General features: G+C 41.5%; 1 protein-coding gene across 4 annotated transcripts in view; it reads right to left on the reverse strand.

The window, feature by feature from the left end:
- arvcfb (ARVCF delta catenin family member b) overlaps nt 1-27,295 on the reverse strand; it is a 327,265-nt gene that overhangs the window by 165,772 nt on the left and 134,198 nt on the right. For all 4 annotated transcript variants that reach the window (XM_034091650.2, XM_034091649.2, XM_034091648.2 and 1 more), the window contains exons 3-5: nt 24,842-24,928; nt 15,849-15,934; nt 14,753-14,973 (exon numbers count right to left, since the gene is read on the reverse strand). In XM_034091650.2, the coding sequence (XP_033947541.1) occupies nt 14,753-14,944 (192 nt within the window). In that variant the 5' untranslated portion in view covers nt 14,945-14,973; nt 15,849-15,934; nt 24,842-24,928. The remainder of the gene's footprint in view (nt 1-14,752; nt 14,974-15,848; nt 15,935-24,841; nt 24,929-27,295) is intronic.

Consider the following 27,295-nt stretch of genomic DNA (forward strand, 5'->3'; position numbering starts at 1 on the left):
CCCTAATAGTTATGTAAGGTTCTTTGGAAAGTAATAGATAAAAGTGACGAGGATCGGTTTTGATCGGGATTCAGCTGTGGAATGTTTTTTCCCCCAATGAATGTGTATCTGGTAGGGGTGTAACGGTTCACAAACATTTCGGTTCGGTACGTACCTCGGTTTTTAGGTCACGGTTCGGTTCGGTACGTTTTCGGTACAGCAGAAAAAATTATCACAAAACATAACATATTTTTTTTTAATTATTATTAAACTGTGAATAATGTATTCACTCAAATAAATACAAAATATAATAAAATAAACATTAAGGTGCCGCATTTCGATGAACTGAAATAATCTGTATTCGAACTGTACTGTACTAGCACCTAAGCAGCCAGTTAGACATAATGACTTGCTTGTCATTGTATTTTCATGTTGTTTGAAAGAAAGATGAACTTGTCCACATTGCTTGCCGAAAGGGCAGATCTGCTGGCACTAGCAATGTCTCCTGCTGTGGAGAACACACCCTCTCGCTAGGGACAGAGGTAGCAGATACAGCCAGGTAGCGCTTTGCTAACATGGCAACATAAGGATATTTGGCGTTTGTAATAGCTTTGGCTCGGTCTGAAGTTTTTGCGAGTGGTGGAGGCTAAATGCTAGTGGGAGTTGGGTTTGCACTTCAGTCTTTTTTCTTTTGGTACCGGTTATATTCACGTTCGGGTGATGCCTTTTCAAGAGTGTGCAAGTTTGATGTATTGCCAGCCGCGTAACCAATGTTAGTTGAACAATGCCGACACACAGCGTTGGTTCGGTCCACCTGTCTTTGTCCGTCATCCTTGTACGTAACTGCGAAACCAAAATGTTCCCAAACCGGACACTTCAATGATGCTGGAGGATTTTCGAGCTCAACTTTATCTGCGTTCGCCATTTCGACAGTTCCTCAAATTACTGACAACATTTGACGCATCCCTCTGACCAGCTCGTCCAATGAAATGACTTGCTCGCTCTATGACGCGTTGAACACAATGGGAGCAAATTACTCTGAATGCTGCGACGCAGCACCTGAGATTACTTCCAAGAAGTTGTTCACGTTCTCATTTTTTTACGTTTAACGTTATATGCGTTCGGTACACTTCGGTACACACATGTACCGAACCGAAGGGCCCGTACCGAATAATTTCGGTACGGGTACGTGTACCGTTACACCCCTAGTATCTGGTATATATGCCAAATGATGCGGCAGAGGATAATCAGCTTGACTAAAGCACTTGGACCGTCGAGAGCATTGATCTTTTCACACATTCCTACACTATAACCATCACCCTCCGCACAACGAGACTCTCACTCTCAGACACTCCAAGGGAGACAGTTCTCATAGCAACCCCTATCAAACTTTTTTAAAAGAGTGTCTGTAACTCCAGCACACAAAATAGCAAAGGTTTGCCAATTCCAGACTGTGATGTTCGGTGTCCAGCAGTGGGTAGTTCTCAGCCTGAGGCCACGCAGAGAGTGCGTGGGATGGGAGGATGTGCTTCTGACGGAACTGCTGTTATTGGAGGGTGTCGTATACTCTTGCTGTTTAAAAAAAATAAATCACACACTGATAATCTCTCTGATGCACACAGGTGGAAGAGTGGTTTTTACTGGAACTAGCGGATATCAAGAGGTTTCCTCCAGTTAACACCAAATGAAATAGGCCCTATATGCTTTTGGGGGTTCTTCCTTTCCTGTAGTGTGTCATAGGTTTGTGTGCATGTCAATGGTCTGCAAAGGCTAAAATCACTGTGGTCCCGACAGAGGGAACTTCTATTGGCTAGCAATTCAACACATTGTACATAGTCTAAGGGGCGGGACATCTCTAAGCGGTTGACCAATCAAAACAGTCGGCCTGCAAACCAATTAGAGGAGACTGGGCTCTGGTTTCAGACAGAGGGTGAAACGTTTGGACTTGTACCAAAGAGCTTTTGGACATTACAGCATGGAGACACTAAAGACAGAATGAACCTGAAAATGAGCAGAATGTGGCCCTTTTAAGAACTTTAGGCGATTCTAAATGCAATGACTATTTAGTTTTTGCATTTGTTTTAAGTTGTGCTTTTATACGCATAGTTTGAGCTATCCATGATTTGTGAGTGACAGTCTTGCATCCAAATCCTTTTCACCAATAATAATAATTCGTTTTTGTTTTTAATCAACTTTTGTTCTTCAGGCCAGTTGACATGTGCTAAGTGACAATAATGTAAGAGACACCGTTGTGCAGTTTGGGCTGTCGAGAGCCTAGCTGAAACGATTTGATTTGCTTTACTTGGCAACAGACCAATACTCAGGTTGTCGTATTAAAGAACACACTGGGGTGAAAATGAAAAGAAAACGTTCAGCTGTACGCCACTTTTGCTCTAAACATATGTGTAGTCTCGAGGAATGCTCTGTACAATAAAGTGGGAATGTACTCCTGCATACCTCCGACAAACAAGGCCTCGCTTCTGTTCCTCATTTGATGAGCGTTTATATGCTTGTAAGTCAAGTCGTAAACTTGTCGCACCAGTATGTTAAACTCATGAGGATAATTAAATCAAGGCTTTGAAGAACACCTCCAACTTCTAAGAGTGTTTTCGATTTACTTTTTGAAAGGGGGGGTCAGCGTCAGACCTTGTTTAGTTTCCCTGCTGGACATGGAGGAAGGTCACATTCCTCAGGTGGCACTGGGGTTTTATTTTAAACACATGGGCCACAATTTAAAACCCAACTCTTGAGAGCACAAGTATGTTCAAGCCACCACCACCACGCTCGTCTTGAAGTAGCGTAGTTCCAGAGCGTTTCAGACTGAGTTACTTTGCCTGTCTGTTCACCTATGCGAGGATGTCTGGTAAAGGAAATGGGAGTGTTCAGAAACCTCTCTCAGTGCTTTTAGTGAACATAACAGCTTAATGGGTTTTGATCAAATGGCAGCGAGGTGCACCACAAACATTAAGTCCAGCAGCGTTGGGGCAGATTTTAAGGATGAGCCGCCACGGAGGAATATAAATAGCGCTCGGTACAAAAGGCTTTTCTGCTGCCTCCCCTTCAAACCTCTTTCTCCCAGTTTGTCTGAACAAGGGAAATGTGCACAACCCCAACGTTGAGTAACAACTCCTGTCCCTCCATTCCAGCCCCTTTTACTCCCTATCTTAGGGACTGAATAAAAGATCCTCTGGAACATAAATGGAAGGCTTTTCTTACGTTCATCTAAAGTACTGGGAAGAAGCACCCTGTAAATGTTTCACACATACACAATAATATATTTATGAATAGATTGCATTGTATAGAGTCCTTAGAGGTGGATGTGCTGTTCAAAGGAAACAAGAACTAAACCACTGAGCCAAATGTGTTTGTAAAACCATTCATCCAGCTTTTCTTTTGAACGTAGGGTTCAAGGTATGATCCATTGTGAGACAGGTAGAAATTAAGAAGCAAAAATGTGTTTATCTTGGACTTTTGGACGCCTTTTGGCAAATATTTGCATAATTAAATACTTTGTTTAAAGGTCCCATATCATGGCCATTTCTACTGATGATAATTTCATTGTTGAGGTCTACTAGAATACATGTATATTGTGCAATTTTCCAAACTCTCATTGGTTTCTCAAACAGCATCTCTGTATAGTATGTGTATTCACTCTGTCCTAAACGGCTTGTTGGAGCTCCTCCCCCCCCCTCCCTGTGAGCCCAGTGGCCGTCTGCGAGACAGCGAGACACAGCGAAACCCAGCCCGAAACACACACACACCCGCAGCCTGGCTGGGAGTGTGTGTGTGTGCCCAGGCTGAGTTCCACAGTGTCTCGCTGTCTCGCCGACCCCACACCAGTGAGCCGGCTCACAGTGTCCCGCTCCTCGCAGCAGCGAGCCTCGCAACGTCCCGCCGAGTGTGTGTGTGTGAGGAAGCCCGTGGATTGGTCCAAACGTAACGGCTCCGTGAACGTAACATAACTACACCCGAAATACGTCACTATACCCAAGAAGTAAACAATGGAAAAAGAGAAATCCCCAACGAGGCGTTCTGGGGCAGCAAAGACAGGTATTTTCTGTGTTAGAGTTTTACTCGCTACAGGATGTACTTTGAGGGTTTGTGACTGCAGACCGTTTACATGCATAAAAAGCTTCATGACACACAAGGGGACGGGTAATAACCGGAGAAGCATGACATGGGACCTTTAACTTCTTTGGCGTCTGCTAATTATGGAGGGAACAAATAGAGGAAGAATATACTGTTTGACCGAACCACTCATAAATTAAAGATTCTCATTCTCGTAGGGAGTAGTAAAAACTAGTACATATTTATTTAGGTTAAGGTGACATAATTTTAACGATGTCAGAAAACAGGATTACTTTTGATGCTAAAGATAGTCTGAAATAGTATTATTATTTATTAAATATTAATCAATTATAAGAATGTTATTTTAAAGACTGAGCTGTGTTGGTTGTAGCATTACATGTAGACATCTTTGTGTTTCAGATTCGAGTGATGACTGAGAGGAAGTGGTGTGCAAATTGGCAAATAAAATGACTGAATCAAACCACAGGAACAACAACAGTGTTGCCGAGGGAAATACAGCAAGGTAGGGATAACATTGGAACATAGATCAACAGACAGTGACGTTGACCAAGCGAGGGTATTGACCCGGAAATGATAATCGTAAACATCTCAGCTGGATGCACAAAATAACGACATCCAGCCATAAACGTTGTAATAAATTTGATCCCAAGTGTCCATTTTTGTGAAAGGTATCTTCAGGAGGAAAACAGATATATTGCTGCAAAAACTTGGAGGGATGTTTGTAGATTCTGCCCTTTACATTCCTAATATCTGATAGCAAGCAAGAAGAAAAATGAACAACAACAACATTATTAAAATGTAATGTGACTTATCTGGAGGCTGCAAAGGGGAGAGTGGTGTGGGAGGGTACGGGAACAGTGTGGTATACAAAGATAAACAAAGGGGGCACTTTCACACCAAGGTAATTAGGGTGTTTATGGGCGGAGAGAATGTTTCTGATGGCACAGCGAGGGGAACAAACAGGGGAAGATGGAGGAGGGAAGGGGGTAAACTAAGGCTCATTGTTAGGCAGGTGATTTACGAGAGAACAGGGGCTCCCGGACCCTGCCAGCGAGAGGATAGATCTTCTGTCACTATAGCACCCTTAGTCCTTTGTTTCCATTGTGCCCAGACAGGGCTAGGGGGGGGCTGTGGGGATGAAAGTGGGGTGGAGGGCGGCTGGAGCGATTGTTGGTAGAGTGTTGTGCCATCGCCTGTACATCTTCACCACAGACAGCAACACAGATCAAAGGCTGCACTGTTCCCTCTCTCTAAAGCTCACAAGCCTTTGAAAACTTCCCACAACATTTGCACAAGAAGATGATGTGCCTGCAATGCGCCCGCTGAATATAACATCTGAACACCAACGGTTCATGATCAATCCATCTATCGAGGTTTAGCCCAATATCACACATTTACATTTGTCTCAAGGGGCTTTACAGATTGTACAGCATATGATAGGGGGGCATGTGGTGCAGTGGGTTGTGCGTTGGTGTTCCGGTGGGGATTGTCCACAGTATTGAGTATTTAAGTCGCTTTGGATAAAAGCGTCTAACAAGTAACATGTAATGTAATATGAATATGACTGCCTCTGTCATAAGACCAGGGGTGGTTCTAGGGGGGGAGGGGGCAGTGACACTGACCAGGGACCCCCGTGTGGCCGTCCTCCAAAAAAAAAGGTTATAATATTACGATTTATTGGAACTAAATCAAATCAGAGACCCGGATGTACAGTGGAGATTAAACTGTTCATTACCTTATAAAAGCAAATACTGTTTATGTTTTTTAATTAAATTGTCACTTAAAGTTACTCAAACAAATACCTTTACTGCACTTTATGTTTATTTTACATAATTACTTTATACTGTCTTTGTCTTTTTAACCTGCTTTTATTGTGCCCCTCTCATGAAATAACTAACTAACGACTGCCTAAGACCCACAAGGAAGCACTCCCAAAGAAACCCGACAGCAACAGAGGAGGGATTCCTTCTCCCAGGATGGTCAGACGTGCAATAGTTGTCGTGTGATAAAAGATAATACATTTTCCAACATAGCAGTGATACCCACAGTGGAGTTTACCCACAGCAGCGAGATGGGATCAGTGCACATGGCGGACAGCGGTCATGGGTAGATGGATCAGGCGTCTGTTGTATATCAAATGAGGTCACCTTCTCCTTTAGCTCAAAGCAGACGAGGTTGTCTGAGTGCTGTCTGCCTTTCTCTCCGTACATACAACTGTCCCCGTGCGTCACTTGACCTTACAGAGCCTCGGCGATAACGCTCCTTCAGGCTAAAATCAATTACCACAATATCAAATGAAGAAAGGGTACGATCGTAGCATGCGAGTGTTGTCGTGTTGGGGCTGTAAGGATGCAGATTGAAAGGCGTCTCGGTCCGTGTCACTGAATCTCTACTGATAATTTCATCAGGGAAGCTAATGGAGTGTCGGACAGCATTGTTCTGATGTTTCTTACAGGAACGAACAGTCTCATTCTCTCCCTTGGCTGAAACTCACAAGGTGTTATATTGAAGTGAATAAGGATCTGAATGCAATTTGTAAGGTCTGGGAAAGTAGGCCAGTGCTGCGGTACAAGGACCTCTCCCACATTTCCAATACGAGTGTTAAAGCGCCTTGTTGTGATTTACCCCGTGTTATCATCATACAACAGGGACAAATTAAATATCATAAAATGCTATTTTTAAGCCACTCATCTAAGCTATTTGTGGCTCGGTGAATTATTTTGTCTCCCCTCCAGTAGGACAAATAAAAAGCAAAGAAAACATTCAACTCTCTGGCGCACTTTGAGCAATGAAAACCACCTGGGATTCTTAAATAGCTTCAACTTGAATCTGAAATTGCCTTCATTGTTGGTTCGATAAGGTTGTTCATAGACACATTGGTGCTAATAATCAATAAACATGATGTCTAGCTAAATATAGTTCTTGCAGACTTAAAGGTGGGGTAGGTCATGTTGGAGAAACCAGCTCAAGTGCGCTAGAATTTGAAAATACACAGCCGGAAAAAATCTGCCACTTCCTTACAGAGCCCCTCCTCCAACACACACGAACGCGCACATGACCAATGAGGGCACAAGATCAGTGTGTGCACAGATGGAAGGCTGACAGGCAGGTAGGCCATCCAGTTACTTTAGCCGGGCCGGCTCAGATGATTGGTCGTGTTTTTTACAGCGCCACGGCTTCCACAGATGACGTTTTTTTTATGGATTTGTTGTCAAAGTACTTCAGATATTCATTGCTATCGGGATGTTAAGAGCATTCCATGGAATATAACAAAAAGTGTTTCTTGAGCCGGTTTCTCAAACTTGCCCCACCTTTAAATGCACAAACTGCAAATTCATAGATATCAATAACATTTACAGTTTTAGTCATTTCACCGGATCAGAGATGCAAGACAATGATGCAATGTGGTAACTAACACTGTTAACTCTATAAAGCTACACCGCACAAGCCTTTACAAATGGTGTGTCAAAAAGTGTAAAGCTAAGCTAAGTCTCTGCCAGAGCTGTACTTTGGCAATGCTTGAACATAATCTATCTTCTTATATTGGAGCCAAGATGACAGTTATCTGTACTTTCCATCTTTATGGGTCAATATTGGTGTTGTTTGGAAGGTAAAGGGTAATAAAAGATACATGCATGGGTGGTCTGTTTTATTGTTAGTGTAGTGGTGACAGCAGTAATTCTTTAGTTAGGATAACACAACATATTTTGACTGTTATCCATTGTCAGTTAAGATATTCCTCCAGTTGAAATTGAAAAAATGTGCGAGTCCTGACTCCATCAGAGTTCAAGAGTTAAGATGGCGACACGAGCGAACGCTGATCTCCTAGAAATTAAGGGCGCTTTATCCAGTATTACCAAGGATATAAGTGACTTAAATAAGACCCGAAAGGATGACAGCATAACAATTAAAAAACTGCTGGAAACGATCGGAAGCATGGAGAGGATAATGAAGGAAAAAGACGAGAAGATTGTCACGCTGGAGAGAAGGATCGAGGAGCTTGAACAACACACCCGAAAAGAAAATGTTATCGTGACCGGATTAAAAAATCATAAAACCATATTCCCAGGTAGTGAAAGGAGATTCCGCACCTTCTACAGACGGAGACGGACATGATTCGGTGAAACACAGGTGCTCGAGGCACTTAACGACCGTGGCGTGTACCTGAAGTCTGAGGAGATTGAGATCTGCCACACACTTGGGAAGCCGTCGGAAAGTGGACTCCAAAGGGTGATCATAAAACTGGTGAGCAGAAAGACAAAAGTTCGTATGACGATTAACGCCAAGAAACTGAAAGGGACCGGAATCTACATTAACGAGCACCTCACGAAAAGGAACGCGGATATCCCAAGAACTGCGAGAGACCTGAGGATGAGGAACAAAATCGAAGCTACCTGGACCAGGGACTGTCAAATATTCATCAAAACAAACGAAGGAAAAGTATCGATTGTGAAGGACAGTGAGGACTTATCTATATTTTAATGACCTCTGAGGATAAGAATATTACTCCCGCTAAAGTATTGACAAATAATGCAATTATATCTATGCGCTATTTTCCCTCACTTCATTCATTAAGCGTGAGTCAAAAGTTCCATCGACCACTCGATAATAATCTGTTATATTCAGTTTTGTATTTTGTCCTGTGTGTTAAAATAAATCCTCTGTATTGTATGATCAGTCATGAACTTACCTCCGTGTATGCACCATGAACTCAAATCACCCGGTCCCAGTGACCGGAGTAAACTCTAAGGATTTAAATCCCTTTGATGATAATCTAATAAGACATAACTGTTTCGACTCCCACATTGACCCAGACTCTAATTTCTTCAGGAATCTCACCAACAACTGCTGCTACTACAGCGAAACACTTTTTAACATAGAGCTCAAAGCTATTAACGGCTTTTCATTAATACACTTTAATGCCCGTAGCCTTAATGCAAATAGTGACAAAATCAAACTATATCTTCAACTCATAAATAGATCTTTTGACATCATTGCAATCTCAGAGACCTGGCAAACTGACTCAAACTTTTTACCCGATTATGTGGCTTTTCATATGAATCGCAAACTCCAAAGAGGTGGAGGGGTTTCACCGTTTGTTAAAAACACACTTTCTGCGAGATTGGTAGAAAGTCTCTCCCTCTGCTGCAACAACCTCCTTGAATCCGTCACCGTAGACATTGAGCTAAAACAGAACAAACATATACTCGTCTCATGCATGTATAGAAAGCCTGGAAGTAATCTTGAGGAATGTAATGAACAAGTAGAAAAAATGCTCAGACAAATAGAATTAAAAACCTTTATGTGTGTGGAGATTTCAACATTAATTTATTAAAATACAACGCGCTCCAACAGGCGAGACACTTCATGGATATGTTTTCTTCTCTCGGGCTTCTCCCTCTAATAACCAAACCAGGTTAACTAGCACTACTGAAACGTTCATTGATAACATTTTCACTAACGTCCTTGAAACAGAACATCATAGTGGGGCCCTCATCACTGATGTCAGTGATCATCTGCCAATATTCACAATCTGCGGAAAAGAACCTGTAAATAACAAAGAACAAAAGACATACATAACTAAGCGGACATTAAAGGTGGGGTAGGTAAGTTTGAGAAACCGGCTCGAGATCGCTAGAATTTGAAAATACACAACCGGAGAAAATCTGCCACTTCCTTATAGAGCCCCTCCTCCAACACACACGAAGGCGCACATGACCAATGAGGGCACGAGATAAGTTTGTGCCCCGATGGAAGGCTGACAGGCAGGTAGGCTATCCAATCGATTGGTTGTACTTTTTACAGTATTACGGCTTCTACAGAGGACATTTTTTTATGGATTTGTTGTCAAAGCACTTCAGATATTCATTGCTATCGGGATGTTAAGAGCATTCCATGGAATATAACAAAAAGTGTATCTCGAGCCGGTTTCTGAAACTTACCTACCCCACCTTTAAATGACAGTTCTCTAAATAAATTAAATATTAACTTAAAAAATGGCAAGAAGTATTTGAGATTCAAGATGTAAACAAATCCTATAATGAGTTTGTAAGGATTTTCATGCAAAACATGAACGAATGTCGTCCATATATTAAAATTAAGATTGGCAACAGGAATAATAATGACTCAAAACCCTGGTTCACTCGTGGACTGAAAAACGCTTGCTGTAAGAAAAATGCACTCTATAGGACATTTTTGAAAAGTAAAAGCATTGAAGATGAAAGTGGTTATAAATTGTATAAAAACAAATTGACTACAATCCTTAGAAACTGTGAAAAACGATACTTCTCTGAAAAATTAGAAAATGCCATAGGAGATATGAAAACCACTTGGAAGGTAATACATAGCATAATTAAGAAGAAAAGAACTGACAACAGAAACTAATTCAAGAAATTCCAAACTGAAGGGAAAACCCCAACGGATGTTGCAAATAGCTTTAATGAGTTCTTTACTGAAACTGGCCCCAACCCGGCGAGTAAAATCAGCCCAACTTCATCTAAAGTGGATGATTTTCTGAAAAACTGCAACCAACAGAGCATGTTCCTGAACCCAATTACAGAAAATGAACGGCTTGATATTTTAAATACTCAACACAGTAAACAGTCCAAAGATTATTTAGGATTTAGTATGAATATTGTTAAACAAGTCGCACCAAACATTGTAGCCCCCCTAGTAAATATATGCAATAAATCATTCCAACAATTTTTCTCAATGAAATGAAAATCGCGAAGGTGATTCCGGTTTTCAAATCTGGTGATAAATCTAGTTTTAATAATTATAGACCCATTTCTTCACGACCACAATTCTCAAAAATCCTGGAAAAACTCTTTAACAACCGTCTGGAGTCGTTCCTCAGCCAATGTAATATACTATGCCCCAGCCAATATGGATTTCAGAGAAATCACTCTACTTCTTCAGCAGTAATTGAACTGGTTGAAGAAATTACCAACAACATTGAGAAAAAAATGATAAGCTGGTATATTCATTGACCTTGAACCTTGAACCATTGAACCATACCATACTGCCACACAAATTAGAACATTACGGCGTAAGGGGTCAAGCCAAATAATGGGTCAAGAGTTATCTGATAAATAGGCTAAAATATGTGGACATAGACGAGGCGAAATCAAACAATCTTCCTATAACATGTGGAGTCCCTCAAGGATCAATCTTAGGTCCAAAACTGTTCCTGATTTATATTAATGACTTTATCAACACCTCAGACATGTTAAAATGTATTTTGTTTGCCGATGATACCACCATTCTCTGCTCCCATCATAATCTTGGTGATCTTGTTAAAATTGTTAATGCAGAATTAGAAATACTATGCAACTGGTTTGCATTTAATAAATGATTCCTTAATGTGGCCAAAACAAATTACATGTTATTCAATACAAAGTCTGAGAGTAGAAATGACTGTATTATACGGATTTGCAATTCAGAGATAGAGAAAGTTGGTGCATGTACATTTTTAGGACTCATTGTTGATGAACAACTCAACTGGAAGCACCATATAAATGATGTACAAACTAAACTGTCGAAAACAATAGGTATTTTGTATCGTACTAAGAACATTCTCGAGGAAAGAATACTCAGAACTCTTTATAACAGTCTATTTCTCCCTTACCTTTATTACTGCTCCGAAATATGTACTCAACAAATCTACAAAAAATAATAACATCTCAAAAAAAAGTATTATGAATAGTCTGTGGTGTTGGTAAATATGAACACACAACTCCCATATTTAAAAAACTCAATCTATTCAAATGTGTTGATATAGTCAAGCATAAAACAGTACTGATTATGCACAACATTGACCATAACAAAATGCCTACTAACATTCAAAAGCAGTTCCAAACCACAGTCAGGAAATACCCAACCAGGCATCCTAACTGGTTGTGTAGCAAGCCCTGTAGAACAACCATCAAATCACACAGCTTATCCATAATCGGAGTTAGAACGTGGAATGGACTTCACCCTGACCTTTCGAGTATTACTATCATCAACAATTCAAAACTAAAGTAAAAACAATTCTATTTGCAGATTACTCCAGCTAACAAGTATTTGATATTCCCAGTATTACTTATATATGCATTTACTTTTTTCTTGCCCTAACTTTTATTTTATTTTTTTCCAGTTTTCATTAGTTTTCTTTATTTCTTTGTACTCCTTAATTTCTATACGTTTTTGACGAAATAAGTGCCATTATTATATTGATGCTAATGATGATGCAGGTGAGGGCTACTCCCCATAAGCTATGCTTCAGCCCTCCCGCTTCTACTAATTTTGTTCATTTGTGTGTATGAATTATACGTTTTTGTTTTTGTATCATTTAAAAAAATTTAAAAAAGAAAGAAATGACCCACCATTGAAAGCCTGGATTGCTCTCAAGGAGGAGGGATGTGTGCAATTCCACCGCTGCTCTTGAATGGCAGGTTTAGCAAAAATGTGCTCGCCAGGGTCAACAGCATGTCTAATTTCAGAAACAAACTTCTTCTCTGGTTTTCCATTAGAGACAGGATAACTAAAGTGGTGTACCGACCAACCATCTGCCATCTTTAGAGCTGAGCAGCCAAAGTGTTCGCTATTATGCAACATTGTGTTGTTCACGTGACCATTAACAAGACGATTTGTCACCAAACCAAATAGCTAGAAGGACTACGCATTTTCTTGACGAGGAAATGACTGCCATATTTCCACATAACACTGTCACACCATCACCGTATGATTAGTTTTAAGCCATTTGGCTGCAGTCCAGGGCCTCACCTCACTCACACCCAGAGTGCACTGGACTGAAGAGCAGGCCGTGTTAAGCTCAACAAACGGAGGGTGGAGGCTTCAAGAAAAAAGGCGAAGTGTTGAGAGTTTCCACTGTTTGAAGTGACAACGTGTTGTGTGAATGTGTTAAGTAATACACACTTATCTCTGTGAACTAAAGGAACCTTTCGCTGCCTGTGTTGAATGTGTTTTAGTTGTTCTTTGGACCCGATCCGTTCCGCAATGAACATGACGAAGTGTGCCATTTCAATGAGTGGCTCATCACTCGCATTCGGTGTCTATTTGAAGCCACCTTTCCTTTTCTGACCCCAACTTTAGTTAATGTCAGGCCTCATTAAGGCTAACCCTGGGGTTGTGAATCCGAACTCTCAGTTAATGATATTTTTGCAACCTGGGGGGTGCGTGTGAGGAACTAAGTGAAGAAGAGACAGAAGAAAAAAAGAGAACAACCTGATGTAATCCTCATCGCTCACACCCCCTCATTATAAAAATAAAATGGAGATGGTCCCAATGTGCAACACACACACACACACACACACACACACACACACACACACACACACACACACACACACACACACACACACACACACACACACACACACACACACACACACACACACACACACACACACACACACACACACACACACACACACACACACACACACACACACACACACACACACACACACACACACACACACACACACAACCCTCTCTCGACTGACCACACACGCTGCCAAGCTTCTTGCCCCTGAGCAGACACTGACCCCACCCCCCCCCACCAGCCGTACATCCAATTTCCTTTGGCATTTATAGGTGTTGATGATAAGGCTTTAGTCCAATGCCTGGTGACCGAATGACAGCACTACTGGGTATGGTTGTAGTACGTCACGCCCAATTGACTCCCGATTGCTCAGTCAACCAGGGGAGAGGTTGTCTGTGAGTCTGATTTGTGAGTGAGTGCATAAGTACACAAGCACTGTGTAGTAAATCATGGACCCGTTTATGAGGAGGGGAGGGTCTCACTCTTACCACACACACACATATATAAAAGCAGCAAATTACCCCTGTGGTGGGTGACCATTTTTCTTTACCCTGCTATGATGCTATACTTCCAAATCCTCTTCATTATCTCGTGTTGAGGCCAAATTGGCAGCAAGCCCTTTTAAAATGAACACTGACACGACGGTTAACAAAATGTGACTGCAGGCAAATGCAGGCGAAGCAGTTTCATCTCTATACGTCTTGATATTAATAAAACATGAGGCTGCCAGCTGTACCATGATTAAAAGTGATGCCAAATAGTGCGCTCGGATGGTTAGTACAACATGCGTACAGTCTGAGAGGATGCTCGTTCTTTTCCGTGTAAATCAATGGGAAATTGTGACTGCTGGCATTTTTGGGGGGGATTAAAGCAGCCTCATTTCTGCATCTTACATTTCCTGCTCCTGCAGAGAGTCCGCCCGCATCGAAAGGAGCACAGGCCAGGACACCAATGTCCCAGACGCATTGGCCAGAGCTGGGCAAAAGGCCACATCCAATCAGTGGCACCTCCAGACCATATGAAAGACCAGTGGGCGAAAGGAGATGGGATTTAATGGCAAGCAGTGGCGTAGAAGGAGGAGGCGAAGGGAGAAACGAGAGGTTGCATCTCATCAGCTTGCCTTTCGAAGATGAGTCACCACAGAGCAGATCCCCAAATCACAGGGACATTGAACAGAGAGATGATTGAACCCCAACAATTATGCAAAGCAATGACCACGAGGAGACATGACGATGCAACGGGCATGCTCGGATGAAAGAAGGGGGCAGGAGAAAGACGCTTTCAAGAGCAAGAGAGGTAGACACATGGTGGTGCTGGTTGGTGGTTTAACATGACGGGGGCGTTGGCATCATTTACCTGCATCACCACCTGCGGCCATGCGAGCGGCTGGCTGGTGGGGGTGTTGGGAGGCAGGGCGCCGCGGTCTAGCTGCAGGGTGACATTGCGACGCTCCTCCTCGAGGGCTCGGGTCAGCTGCTCGAAACGCGCCTCCTGCTCTTTCACCGAGGCCATGATGCTGGCGGCCGAGCGAACGTCATAGTCCTCCATGTCCAGTGTCGGTTCGCAGACGTACAGATCTTCCATGAGGGAAAAGAAGGGGGCATTAAAGACACCCTAACCCAACAGGCTGGGCGAGCGGCATCGACACACTGATGCAATTTCAAAGTCAACGCCAAGATAGGACGTTTGGTAGAAGCTTTAAACATGAACAAAAGACCGACGTGATACATCAAGACGGAACAATTTGGATGGATGACTGGATGACTATGGTAGAACAGAGAGTATATCGGTTACAGTCAAATATGTTTATGTTAGACGTGCTTTCTAGAGCCAGTACCCTGAAGGGACACGCTGAAGCTCTCCCCACACAGCGTGACTGCATGGAGACGTCTCTGATTCAGCATAGCAAAGAAGACACTCTGCTGGGTGCCAATTAAAGTTTTGTTTTCAGAAGTTGGAGTCTTTGTTGTAATTAAAAGCACCACATAAAACATTCAACAGAGTTTTGCTGGACTATCAGTGCAGCAAAATGAAACTATGATCCTCCGATAGCAAGTACAACAAAGGGGAATGAAACGGCGCAGTGCACACTCACAAAAACAAATATTATTGTTTTTGGACGTTGGAGTTGAAATGGTGGAAAGGAATGAACCATCGTAGCTAGCGTGAAAGAAGGGCATTGTCTTCATTTGATATAGCCGTGCACAGAGCAATGACACACACAAGCACTGTTTCAGGCACGGATCCAACACATGCAGGCTTCCCACAAACAAACAAACACCCAGGCCTCGTACCACACTGCCTATCACCAACAATCGAGATGTCTGGATAAGAGTTGCACGCCACAATGCATATCACACACACCCTGATACCCAGAACCGATGGTGGCGTGATATCAAGAAGGCACAATAACAAATGGGGTTGGAAAATACCAAATTACAGCAATACAGACCGAGTAGATACGCAGGCTGAAAGGTGTTAGGAAACAGACATCCCCCACTCCGAGAAGAAGGATGAGACGGCAAGAGTAACGGAGAGCTGCGAGAGAGGGGAAAGAAAAACAACGGGAGGATAAAAGAGAAAAAGCAAGATGTTAAAACAAAAGTGCTTCCTCAGACTCGTGTTTCCCCTTAATGGTAAACATGTGTAATCAAACGTGTTTTTTTTAAACATCCAGGGTCTTTCTTGATCGTTTTTCTGTTGTCTACTGCTTGATGACAAACGTGCATATGCAGTGCTTTAAAAATAGTACATTTGCATTCAAAGGAAAATGCTGCACAGAGAAGAAGGAAACAGGGCCACGTCTATTTCTCAAGACATTTAACTTTGCATTGTTTTACAAGCACATTTGGTAACACTTTATATTACGGTACACACATTCACCATCAACTAGTTGCATATTAGCAGTATATTGGCTCGTTATTAGTCATTATAAAACACTTATTAATGCCTTATTCTACAAGTAATCAAATCAAATCAAGTTTTATTTATATAGCACATTTTTAAACGATTTTTGGTCGAGCCAAAGTGCTGTACATATAATAAAAAATAGCCTACAGTAGAGACACTTTACAGCAAATACAACCGCACAGTGTGTGCAGAATATCTGTTACGATTATTGTGTCATGTCACGTTTTCTATGTCTTGGTTTGGGTGTTTTGCTGTTCTCCCCGTCATGTTTTCCTCTTGGTATATTGTCTGGTCCTTTTCCCTGTGTTTTCCTCCTGTCGTTAGTTTCCCTGGTGTGTCTAATTTCCTGATTGTTTTCACCTGTCACTCCTTGTGTGTCTCCTGTGCTCATCAGTGTCAGCCCCACCCCTGATTGTTCCCACCTGTGTCTAGTTACCCTGTGTTTAAATTCCCCTGTCTCCCAGTGTTCAGTGTCGGTTCGTCTTGTGTCATGACCTGGGTCACCGGTGAGTGTTCTGTCTGTCCAAGTTCTATTCGTTATCCTTGAAATAAAGGTATAATCAGTTTAATCTGCATTTGGGTCCTGCTTCCTTCGCTCTACCGTAACAATATCAGTATGAGAAAACGACACCCTCTGTCCTTAGACCCTCACATCGTACAATAGGCCATTAGTTGAGAGTTTTTCCTCAATAACCCTCTAATTAGTGCTTATTTATTGCAAGTAAGGACGTTGTTGTACATGAGTTTTGGTCTTAATATGCTCTGCTCAATATGGGCCTATTACTTTTAGAAATTGGTCATGTAGAAGAAGGCATTATTAAGTGTTTTATAATGACTAATAAAGAGTCAATATACTGCTAATATGCAAATTGTTGCCAGATACAGAACAAGCGATTGGTCTTTTTGTATGCAGATGTGACTTAATGTCCTGCACTTGGACTGCACTGCTCAACCAGAGAGAGAGACACTTGTTTCAGGCTGGAAAACACAACCAATGGTCACTTTAGGCCAGTCAGCTTAATTTATACGCACATTAACGGTGTCTGTGAGACGAAACCTTGTGGTGAGACCAAGATGTGTCAGGTATTGTCGGAATGAGGGCTTTAAAAATGTGCGAGTGCTTCTTCAGGCACCAGAGGGTTACAAAAGGGAAAGTGCATTTACAAAAACATAGACATGAATAATGATTCAAGAGACACATTTTATCAAAGCATTTTGGGTATCTTCCAGCTGATCGTGCCACCAAAACAGACTAAGATTGAGGAGCATTGGTTTGGCTCGGCAGGGCATGATCAATGCAGATGCAACCATTAGAATGTTAAACAGGCTGCACGTGTGTGTGTGTGTGTGTGTGTACACTGAATTCATTCTTCACTATAGGACCTGTGAGGCCCTTATTCCCTTTGATGCACACAATCCCTCTTTGATGTTTGTGGCGCGCTGATCATTTATTTATCTGGAGTGGAGTGGAGTCTGACACGACTCTTCCTTCCCTCTTCCTCACAAGGCATCGATACCGGGGAGCCTGTGTTTTAAAGATTCAACTCCACATCCATATGAATGAAAGAATCGGCTCCTTTGGTAACTTAAATAGAAACATGATCTCTCATTACTTAGCCAGTGTGTTCAAATTCAAATGAAATACACAATGTGTGATTGGCACGAGTCATCAGCTGGTAACTCAGTTTCAAGAATGGAAACAGTTCTGGGTAATGCCTACTTACACAAATAGCATCCTTGTCTATTTCCAAAGCTATCCACCACTTGAGATAACCCACAGCAAAAGGCTACTATTAGCCATGTCGATTGGACATACTTCATGATGGAGTTTAAATAATTCACACCCCTGAAGGGTTGGGGGGAAATGTTGCCATTGCTTCCTGAGTCGTAAAGGGAATAATATGGCAGGCATGTCAGCTACGCCCCACAGCTTATCATTAAACACAAACTTCAGGGCCTGCTTAAAATAGCACAGGGAGGGGCATCGGAAGAATTCCCCTCTGCCACCATGACAGCCTTGTTTTTTGTAAAGCTTTGGTTCAACAGATGTTTGCTAATGGCCTGCATCAGAGGGGATCCAAAAAATGGCAAAGGTCTGCACGTTTAACCTCAACCTCAATTACATACGCCCCTAACTTCATGTGATGGAAACATATCATAATTCAACTGAAAGGGTTCGCAATGGCCACTTTACGAGTGGTAAGGATGATCACTAATCAAAACTGAAACCGTTTTCTACACAGGAAAGAAACGTTTTGGGGATTTGACTACTCTTAAGGTGTTTGCTTTTTTAATTGAAGGGAAAAACCAGCTCATATTACATGGTTAGAGGTTATGCAGGACCTTACTACCAGCTTCAGTGTCGCAAGGCTTTTCCTCAAGTATAAATACACTTCAGCACAAATCCTCAGCTCTAAAAATAGCCCAGCAGTAAATATATCCACACACACAATTTGAACGGGCTCGGCAGATGAGATGCAGCATTTGTTCACTTCAAAGGCTTGCTGGAAAATCCGGAAATAAATCCTTGGTATCTTATTCACAAGGGCCATCAAACTCACATATTCCAATGACAAGACCCTCTGCCATTTTACCCCTCTGTGCAGTAATCTGGCAATCATTTAAGAGGTGTTTTTTGTTCTGTCTGGCTATCTTCCTATATGAAACCGCAACTACATCACAAAATAGGGCTTCAAAGGAGAAGCATGTCCTATCTGCCTGAACTGAAACCTTGGTGATTTCCCCATTGGCAAGATGAGATCATTTTATTTGTGTATACCCAAACATTTGATCTCTTGTTCCTTTTATACAAAGCATCAGAAAATGGCTTGGTATCAGACTGCTGTGTGCAGTCAGAGTATATAGATGTATGGCTCTCCACTCACTGCCTTTTGAAACCACCAATGTTGACGGTTGCCAAGGGCAGATCTTACCGAATCTTCATTCTACACTTGTGAAGAGAACCTGTAATTCACTGAGTTATTGGTGTTAGACCCTTCATGCTGTGCAGCCTACAAGTGTTATGTAAGTGTGAGGGAAGTCAAATGAGGTTTTTAGTCTTTGAGGAAAGTCAGGCTACATATAACAATGGTTAGATCTTCAAGCACATTATGGGAGATAAGATTTTAGAGTGTGTTTTCGTAACAAAGGGTTGATAAATTACCTTTTGTTATCGGGATACAGAGTGGGACCGTTTTTAGATTATTGAGTTTTTCGGAAAGAATGGCCACTGAAACAATGGCATGGCACGTCTATTTCTTGGAAGGGTGAGTCACTACAGATGAAACAGACAAGATATACAATTTTAGAAAGCTGCTCGGTGGATTTAGTTACCTTTTAACCAAGCAAAGTTAGTTGTTTCCAGTCTCAATGTTAAGCTTTGCTAACCTGTTGCAAACTGTAGCTTCATTTGCATGGCTTTTATTGTCATTTGTAAATAGCTACAGTGTAGTTATGGCAATGAAAATCTTAGGTCACAGGCTCCTCCAACAGTGCAACACAATAAAACAGATAACATAGAATATAATTCATATTTACAGGAAGGCAGGATGACATTGTCACCTAACTCTTAGCCACAAAGCCAAATTAGCTTAACTAAAGTGCTTTGACTTTGGTCTTACAGTATATCAGGATTCAAAGCAGAGTCAATGGAAGACTATTGCAAATGAGTAGGCCTAGAACAGAAGCAACATGTGGCGTGTGTCTTGGGAGTTTCAGATACGGGTTTATTAGGGGGATGGGGAACAGATTGGGAGGTAAAAGATGAGGATAATTGAGTGTGACCATCAGTGCCCAATATTGAGTTAGCAACATGTACCTGATTAGGGAATAGGTGGGTGGTGGGGTTCTTCCTCCCCCCTCACCGCCAATTTGCCCATTTCTAGAGGCTGTAATTGCAGCTCAAATGAATTCCTTGTCTAAACCCATCATATGCCCATCTGAGGATGCAGCTCCCAGAGGCATAATTGGGTATTTAAAAACACCTGCTCCCAACCAGTGGCGGCTCCGGAGTATTTTTGTTGGGTAATCTATGGTAGGGCTAACTCATACAGTGGTGGGGCTCAAGTCAGTATTTGCAATGTAATTACATACACGCTATATCGCCCCCCTTGACAGTGAAACGTCACGCATGAGGTTTAGATTATTTCCCTGTCTCAATCAAAATTGAGATTTTGAAAAACTAACATAAAATACACATTATGGTACTCTCTTGAGAAGAAAATAAATAAATCTATTACTTCACGCCATTTTTGTTTTTTGTTACTTTGTTCTGAAAGCTGAACCTGCTGCTTCTCAGAGAGAAGAGGGAAGAGTGTGTGAATTACTTTACATTGTGGATAAGGGTGGATAGCCCCCATTGTTCTATGTGTCAAAATGAAAGACAGCTCACACACCTATCAATCATCAAACCGTGGGGTCTCATTTGATTACGTGTTGATAGAAATCAACACGTATAATGTTGTATCCATGGATGTATAAAGAGTAGTTCTACCGCAAAATTATTCTCCGTCGGGACTTCCTGCAACAACACCACGCCGTTATCGTGATTCTGATTGGCCAGAAGACATTATCAAAGATGTTTTATTGAGAAGACGATCACTACGTGACAAAAGTTTTCAAAACCATTTCTAGTCTTGTGGCTACTGAAATCAATCTTGCTGCTATCTGTGCAATTTACTCCGCGCGAGTTGGTGGACTTTTTTTTGCTTACTTTAACATACTTTTTCATGGTGGGGCTGAGCCATTTCTTGGCATGGCTGTAGCCTACCCCAGCCATATACCCTGGAGCCGCCACTGCTCCCAGCTTGTGAATGCAAGAGGTGGTTGGAATAATGATCAATCTACCCACTTTTTGCTGTAGATAATAATATACTTAAACGTCCCCTATTATACTGTTTTTCATCAATACATTATAGGTCTGAGATATATACAAAACATGTCTCTGAAGAGTTTGGCTGAAACACCAAACAGATCATTGCAGCATTACCCATAATCCCCTCTGTTTCAGCCCTGTTTCAAAAGTGCTGATTCTCTGTCTGTTACTTTAGATGAAAATAAGGAGCCCCTCCCCACGCCCCTCTGAGAGACATTTGGTTACAAAGAACTCAATGGTGCTCTAGGAGGAGATTCAGGTGATAAGGGGGGGGGGGGGGGGGGCTAATTGGCTAATGGTTACAGAAGCCAAAAAATCTTTATGACATCATAAAGTGGCCAAAATCTGATCAGCTCATTTTCAGACACATCCTGATAACTGGATCAGGACAAAAAGAGAGAGAATCATTTTTTCTGAAACTTCTAGAATCTCTTTAAAGAGGGGAATGGAAATGTGCAATATGAAGAGCCGAGTAATTTAATAGCCAGACATTTCAAGCTCTTAAGAGAATATGTCAAAGCTAGTGCTGATCTGTCTGATGGTTATGTGATTTGTCATGATGACAATTTTCAGTGGAAAGTGCTACTTATGCACACGAAAGTCTGTTTGAATAAGTCCTACAGTAGGCTACTGTACTTATAAAGAAAAACATTATCTCTGGATGACAGTTTTTCATATATTTTTCAAAAATGTTTTGAACTGTAGCAGGGATAAGACAAGCCTTCAATAAAACACAATGCACATTTAAGTGGAAGTGTAATGAATGGTTAACAGAAGATGATTCCCAATATCTAATACTCTTTAGTAACACTGGACTGACACACTTAGTCACTAATGTTTTTAAGAGTCTACATGTCTTTAAATCCACTGTCACCAGCAATAAACCTCCCTTACATTAAAGAGCCTGTGACACCATCCCAACAACTGTTGTGCAATGAAATATTGGGCTACTAGTAATCTCGAACCGTCAGTTTAAAAAAGAAAAAGCGATACCGTTTCGTTAAATATCAATAATTTCGAACATCGCGGGGAAATTCCTTCACTCATTTTGAAGTTTTGGGGGAAGCCGGAAGTGACGTCAATGCGGGAACGCTTCGAGAGCCAAACACGGACAAAGTGTGTTGTCATGCGTAGAAATGGTGAATTACTGAGATTAGGCACGTTAATAACGTTTTAATGAAGTTGACTACAGTATATTCATATTTGTCAGTGCTTTCATGTCAATTCGGCGACATAAACATAAATGATTGTGGTGAAGATGAAGATTACATTAGGATTAAAAATCGGGAGTGAGAGCTGCTGAATTTCCTCCCGTTGGATGTGATATAAAAACAAATCGATTATTTTTGTGGTTGTAAACTCAAGTGGATGAAACTACATTTATTAGTGCTTTCATGTCAATTCGGCGAACATATGATACATGAAATGATGAGTGAGGATGATGATTAAAAATCGTTTGTTTGAGCCGGTCTGCATTTCCTGATGAGAAAACAAACCGATGCTTTTTGTAGTTGTAGTACACCAACAACATGGATTAAACGTGTGTTTTTTTTACCACAATGTTGGGGAAATTAATGGATAAAATGCACGGATTATTAATATTATTCCCACTCCGATCGGGACACTAGGTCCACCGTTTCCCCGCAGCGAGGCTCCCCCCGTTGACAATTTACGTGGGCTGGATGCAGTGGCGGACTGGCCATCAGGACGAATCCCGATGGGCCGGTACCGAAGTGGGCCGGTCGGATAAGTAACTAGCACATCCCCCATAGGCGGCGCGTGAGGCTCAGGTTTGAGAAGGCTAAATAACTTCTTTTACCTGACGCTGCCCGCCTCCGGCGTCTATAGAAAAGAGATCAACTCAGTGTGCGGAGTTTAAATCTCTCAAGTCATATTACAGGATAAAGGAAATACAGTTTAAACTGCCATGCAGAGAAGACGCCGACGTGTCGCACTTATCATTCATATTACATCATCAATCAGATCATCGATCATATAATATCATAATATATCATATATTTCCTTATCTGAGTCAGCTTCTCCAGCCTCATCTGGCCGTGCAACACTCACAGTGTCACAGACTGGATGCAGAAGTATTATTTAACACATTATGTTGACGAAACACTCGAGACAAATGTAATTAAAGTCAGATCCACTCGTGTCTTAGACGTGAACGCGCTCTCAGCAGGAGAGAGAAACCCTGGCTTGATTTACCGAGTTGATAACCAGCGTCGTAGGACCGCTTAGCGAGATCTCGTTTGTTAGTTTGTTGTTAGTTTGTTTGTTACTCAAACATATCCAGGGTCTGTTGAACTGGCTTCGTAGTACAGGGCACAGGTGGCTAGCAGCGCTAATGTCAAAGACACAGACATTATACATTATATTTGTATTTTACCAGGATGCAGTGACACAAATATTTACATATTTACATTTACTATCTACAGCACCCTGACATCCCCCACTCCCCCCGTTGACAATTTACTAGCGGTACCGAAGTGGGCCGGTCGAGTGTCCCGGGATGATTTTTAGTCCCAGTCCCACTGGCTACATGACCATATGATCGCCCATATTGACGCACCTCATTCCTAAACTTCTAACAGATACAACATAAACCGATCCTTCAGCCTCAGCTCTCAGACACGTTCAACATTAACCTGTCATCGCTGTCTGAGCTTGCTGCTGTGTGCGCCGTCGTACGTTTACATCTGACTGTATATATATAAAGGTTTACATGCAGATGCTGGGATCCTGGACGGTGCAGCTGGAGCGCTGTGCCCGCAATGACGTCACCCATCATTTGGCGGGACTTGAAGAATCCGCGAGAAGATCCAGAAAATGGGGGAAAACCGTGTCACAGGCTCTTTAAGGATTATAGTCCTTGTTGCGTTGAGAAACATTAAAGTGAGTGTTAATTCCCAGAGGGGTATGGCTGAGTGATGCCTGGATAAGTAAAGCTTAGTGAGGTTTGTGGAGTCCATAGCTGATCACCTTCACAGCTCGAAGAAAAGCAATGTAGCCGTTTACCATCCATATTTTATTTCATCCTTTGAACCACTTCGCTATGTGGAATATTTGAGGCCGGAAGACAATGACAAACAAAAAATACTTTTCGATGCAAATACATTTATGTTCTAGTCTCTTTGAAGAGATGGATCAGTTCATTTCGACTAATTGATACTGATATACATAACCATGATAGAAACATGCTACAGTTCGGTGGTTCAAAGCTTCTACAAATAGGAGTAAAGCTTTCATTTTTAAAGCGCTTTCTCTTCCATTTAAATGTTGACATTGCATATTTGCATTACATTCTGACCCGAATTTCACTTTGGATATTATACTGTATAATAAAAAGCTTTAGTTCTTACATTATAAGCAGCTAATAGTCAGCAGCATTTTCCTGAGTTCATTCAACGATGAGAATTATTGAAATTACAGTGCATTTCCTGGAGTAAAAAGCTCTTGAATGTAACAAAATAAAAATCAAACAAGGTACCTCAGCGACAAAGTGAAGTGAAGCTCCCTTGAGGAGAGATAACAGAGAAAGTGAAGTCTTGGATTTGCAAACCAAAAAAAACTGTCAGGAAATGTAATTACTGCAATGATGAGCCGAACAAAGTGATTAAAGGAGGCTGGAGGTGTAGAGAGAGAGGTGGGTGTACCTTTGATGTCGGCGAGTGCCGTCAGACCACAATTAGACTGAGGACAGGCGTAGAGTCGACTCGTTTGTTCAGTCCGCCAAGGGAGATCTGTGGATAAAAAAAACATAACATGAAATTATAAAACTAATTCTAAGCCAACCTGCTGACAGTGCTTTGTTAAGAGACACATATATAGCATAGATCACAACTGTAATCTGATACTGGTGCTCTAATGTTAACCATAGCACCCTCACTATTGGTTCATCCTCTCGTGCAAATCACTTCTGGTGTGCCACAGGGATTTGTTCACGGTCCTCTGCTGTTTTCGGTTTACACGCTTTCGCAATGCTCAGTTTAAATACAAATACAGCAACTTGACAATACTTGACTTACTTTTGCTACAAGGTACATTTCTATATTGTCCTTTTTTGTTGAAGATAATCACCAGCCAATCGGTATTGTTATATCGGCGACAAAACAGGAAGTATACACCTTGTAGATAGACCACAGCATGATTCGGAAGACTGCTCTTTTTAGAATATCTTTGTCAAGTGAATTGATAAAACTGTGGTCCCCATTGACAGTAGCTTGGCTATTAACAAATTGGGGGTTTGTGAGCTTTACTACCCTTTAACCTTGACAGTGGGAATGCCAAAATAAATACCAGGTATCCAAGATGAGGACCTAAAACAGTTTTTTGGTGCTAAATCAATCAATCAATCAATCAATCAATCAATCAATCAATCAATCAATCAATCAATGTTTACTTATATAGCCCAATATCACAAATGCTACATTTGTCTCAGTGGTCTTCACAGTGTGTACAGAATATCAGTATGACAATACGACACCCTCTGTCCTTAGACCCTCACATCGTACAAGGAAACACTTCCAGAGAAAACCCAGTTTAAAGGGAACATGGGAGAAACCTCAGGGAGAGCAACAGAGGAGGGATCCCTCTCCCAGGACGGACAGACATGCAATAGATGCCGTGTGCTAAATAAAGTAATCAGAGTTCCTTTTATGCAGCCAAACTTCTTGAAGCTGATCCGTTATAACTTTGAAAGTCTGTCAATAAATGTTAAACATGTTGCCTGAAATGTATATCTTTAAATTGAAGTTGTTTAATCCATAATTCTTTCAGGATTGTAATTGGTCTGAAACGTATTTGCCTCTAACTGGCTTACAATTAAATGTCAGAATTTAAATTGTACCTGCTGTCTTAATACACATTTCTCCACATGTGGTTTTGGCAGATGTCCAAAAACTAAATATTCAGTCAATATTTCTCCAGGCAGTAATATTTCCCAAGGAAACCCAGGACAATAATTATACACAGATGCAATAATGTGCAACAAGAGAAACAACAGCTATATTTGCTGCTAAAATAATTACATTGTCAGCCTTGTAGCTTCACAAAAAGAAACAGACTACCTTTCAATCCTTCTTGTCTGCATGGCCAATAGCTGAGTAATAATAATGAGGCAACACTAACTCAATACTTTCAACAAACCAATATGTCAGCCTGACCTTAGTATTCACACACACTGCCTCAGAAATGTAGACATCACCGGCACACACTAACACAGAGACTAATGTCCAATACTGCAGCGCAAATTGATTTTGATGCTTCACACCATGGGAGGAATCATTCTGCCAACCTGTCCAATGGCTCTGCGTCCTTTGATGACTGAAGAAACAAAAACCGCTGGATCGACGGCACCCTTGAAAGTCTCATTGATGATGACATCAAATGCACGCTTTCTGAGTTTAGTAAGATGTAATGGTTCCTTAAAAATTGCCTCATACTTCAAGTAACTGGTGGAATATTTATTTTAAAAGGCTATGATTCCAAAAATGAGTTCAACAGCAGTTCATTATACATTATTATGTTATTCATATGCAACTGGGGTTCAGACTGATTCATGACAACAATCATTATAGAGTAAAAGCTACTTTTCTTGGGAGTGGATGCAATACAAAACAACATTTAGGACCTATTGTGCTAATTTTCAGGTTCATATTTGTATTTTGTCTCTACTGTGACATGTTTCCTTAATATTGAAAAAGTTCTTAATTTTTCTCATACTGCCTGTGCTGCAGCACCTATTTTCACCCTCTGTCTGAAACCAGAGCCCAGTCTGCTCTGATTAGTTAGCTGGCCGGCTCTGATATGATAGGTCAACCGCTTAGAGATGTCCCGCCCCTTAACCTATCACGAACAATGTGTTCAAGCTTTGGCCAATAGAAGCGCACGTTTTCCATAGTGATGTCACTATGTTCAGAAAGAAAACAAAGGAGTCTAATGGAGGTGTTTCAGGCAAGGGGGGGACTTTGTTGGAGATACACTTCCTCTGGAGGGAACTTTAGCATTTGCAGACCATTAACATTACATTACATGTCATTTGTTAGACGCTTCTCTCCAAAGCGACTTACATACATTCAGTACTGTGGGCAATCCCCACACTAGCAATT

This window comes from Pseudochaenichthys georgianus, chromosome 9, assembly GCF_902827115.2.
Source record: "Pseudochaenichthys georgianus chromosome 9, fPseGeo1.2, whole genome shotgun sequence".
Lineage (NCBI taxonomy): Eukaryota > Metazoa > Chordata > Actinopteri > Perciformes > Channichthyidae > Pseudochaenichthys > Pseudochaenichthys georgianus.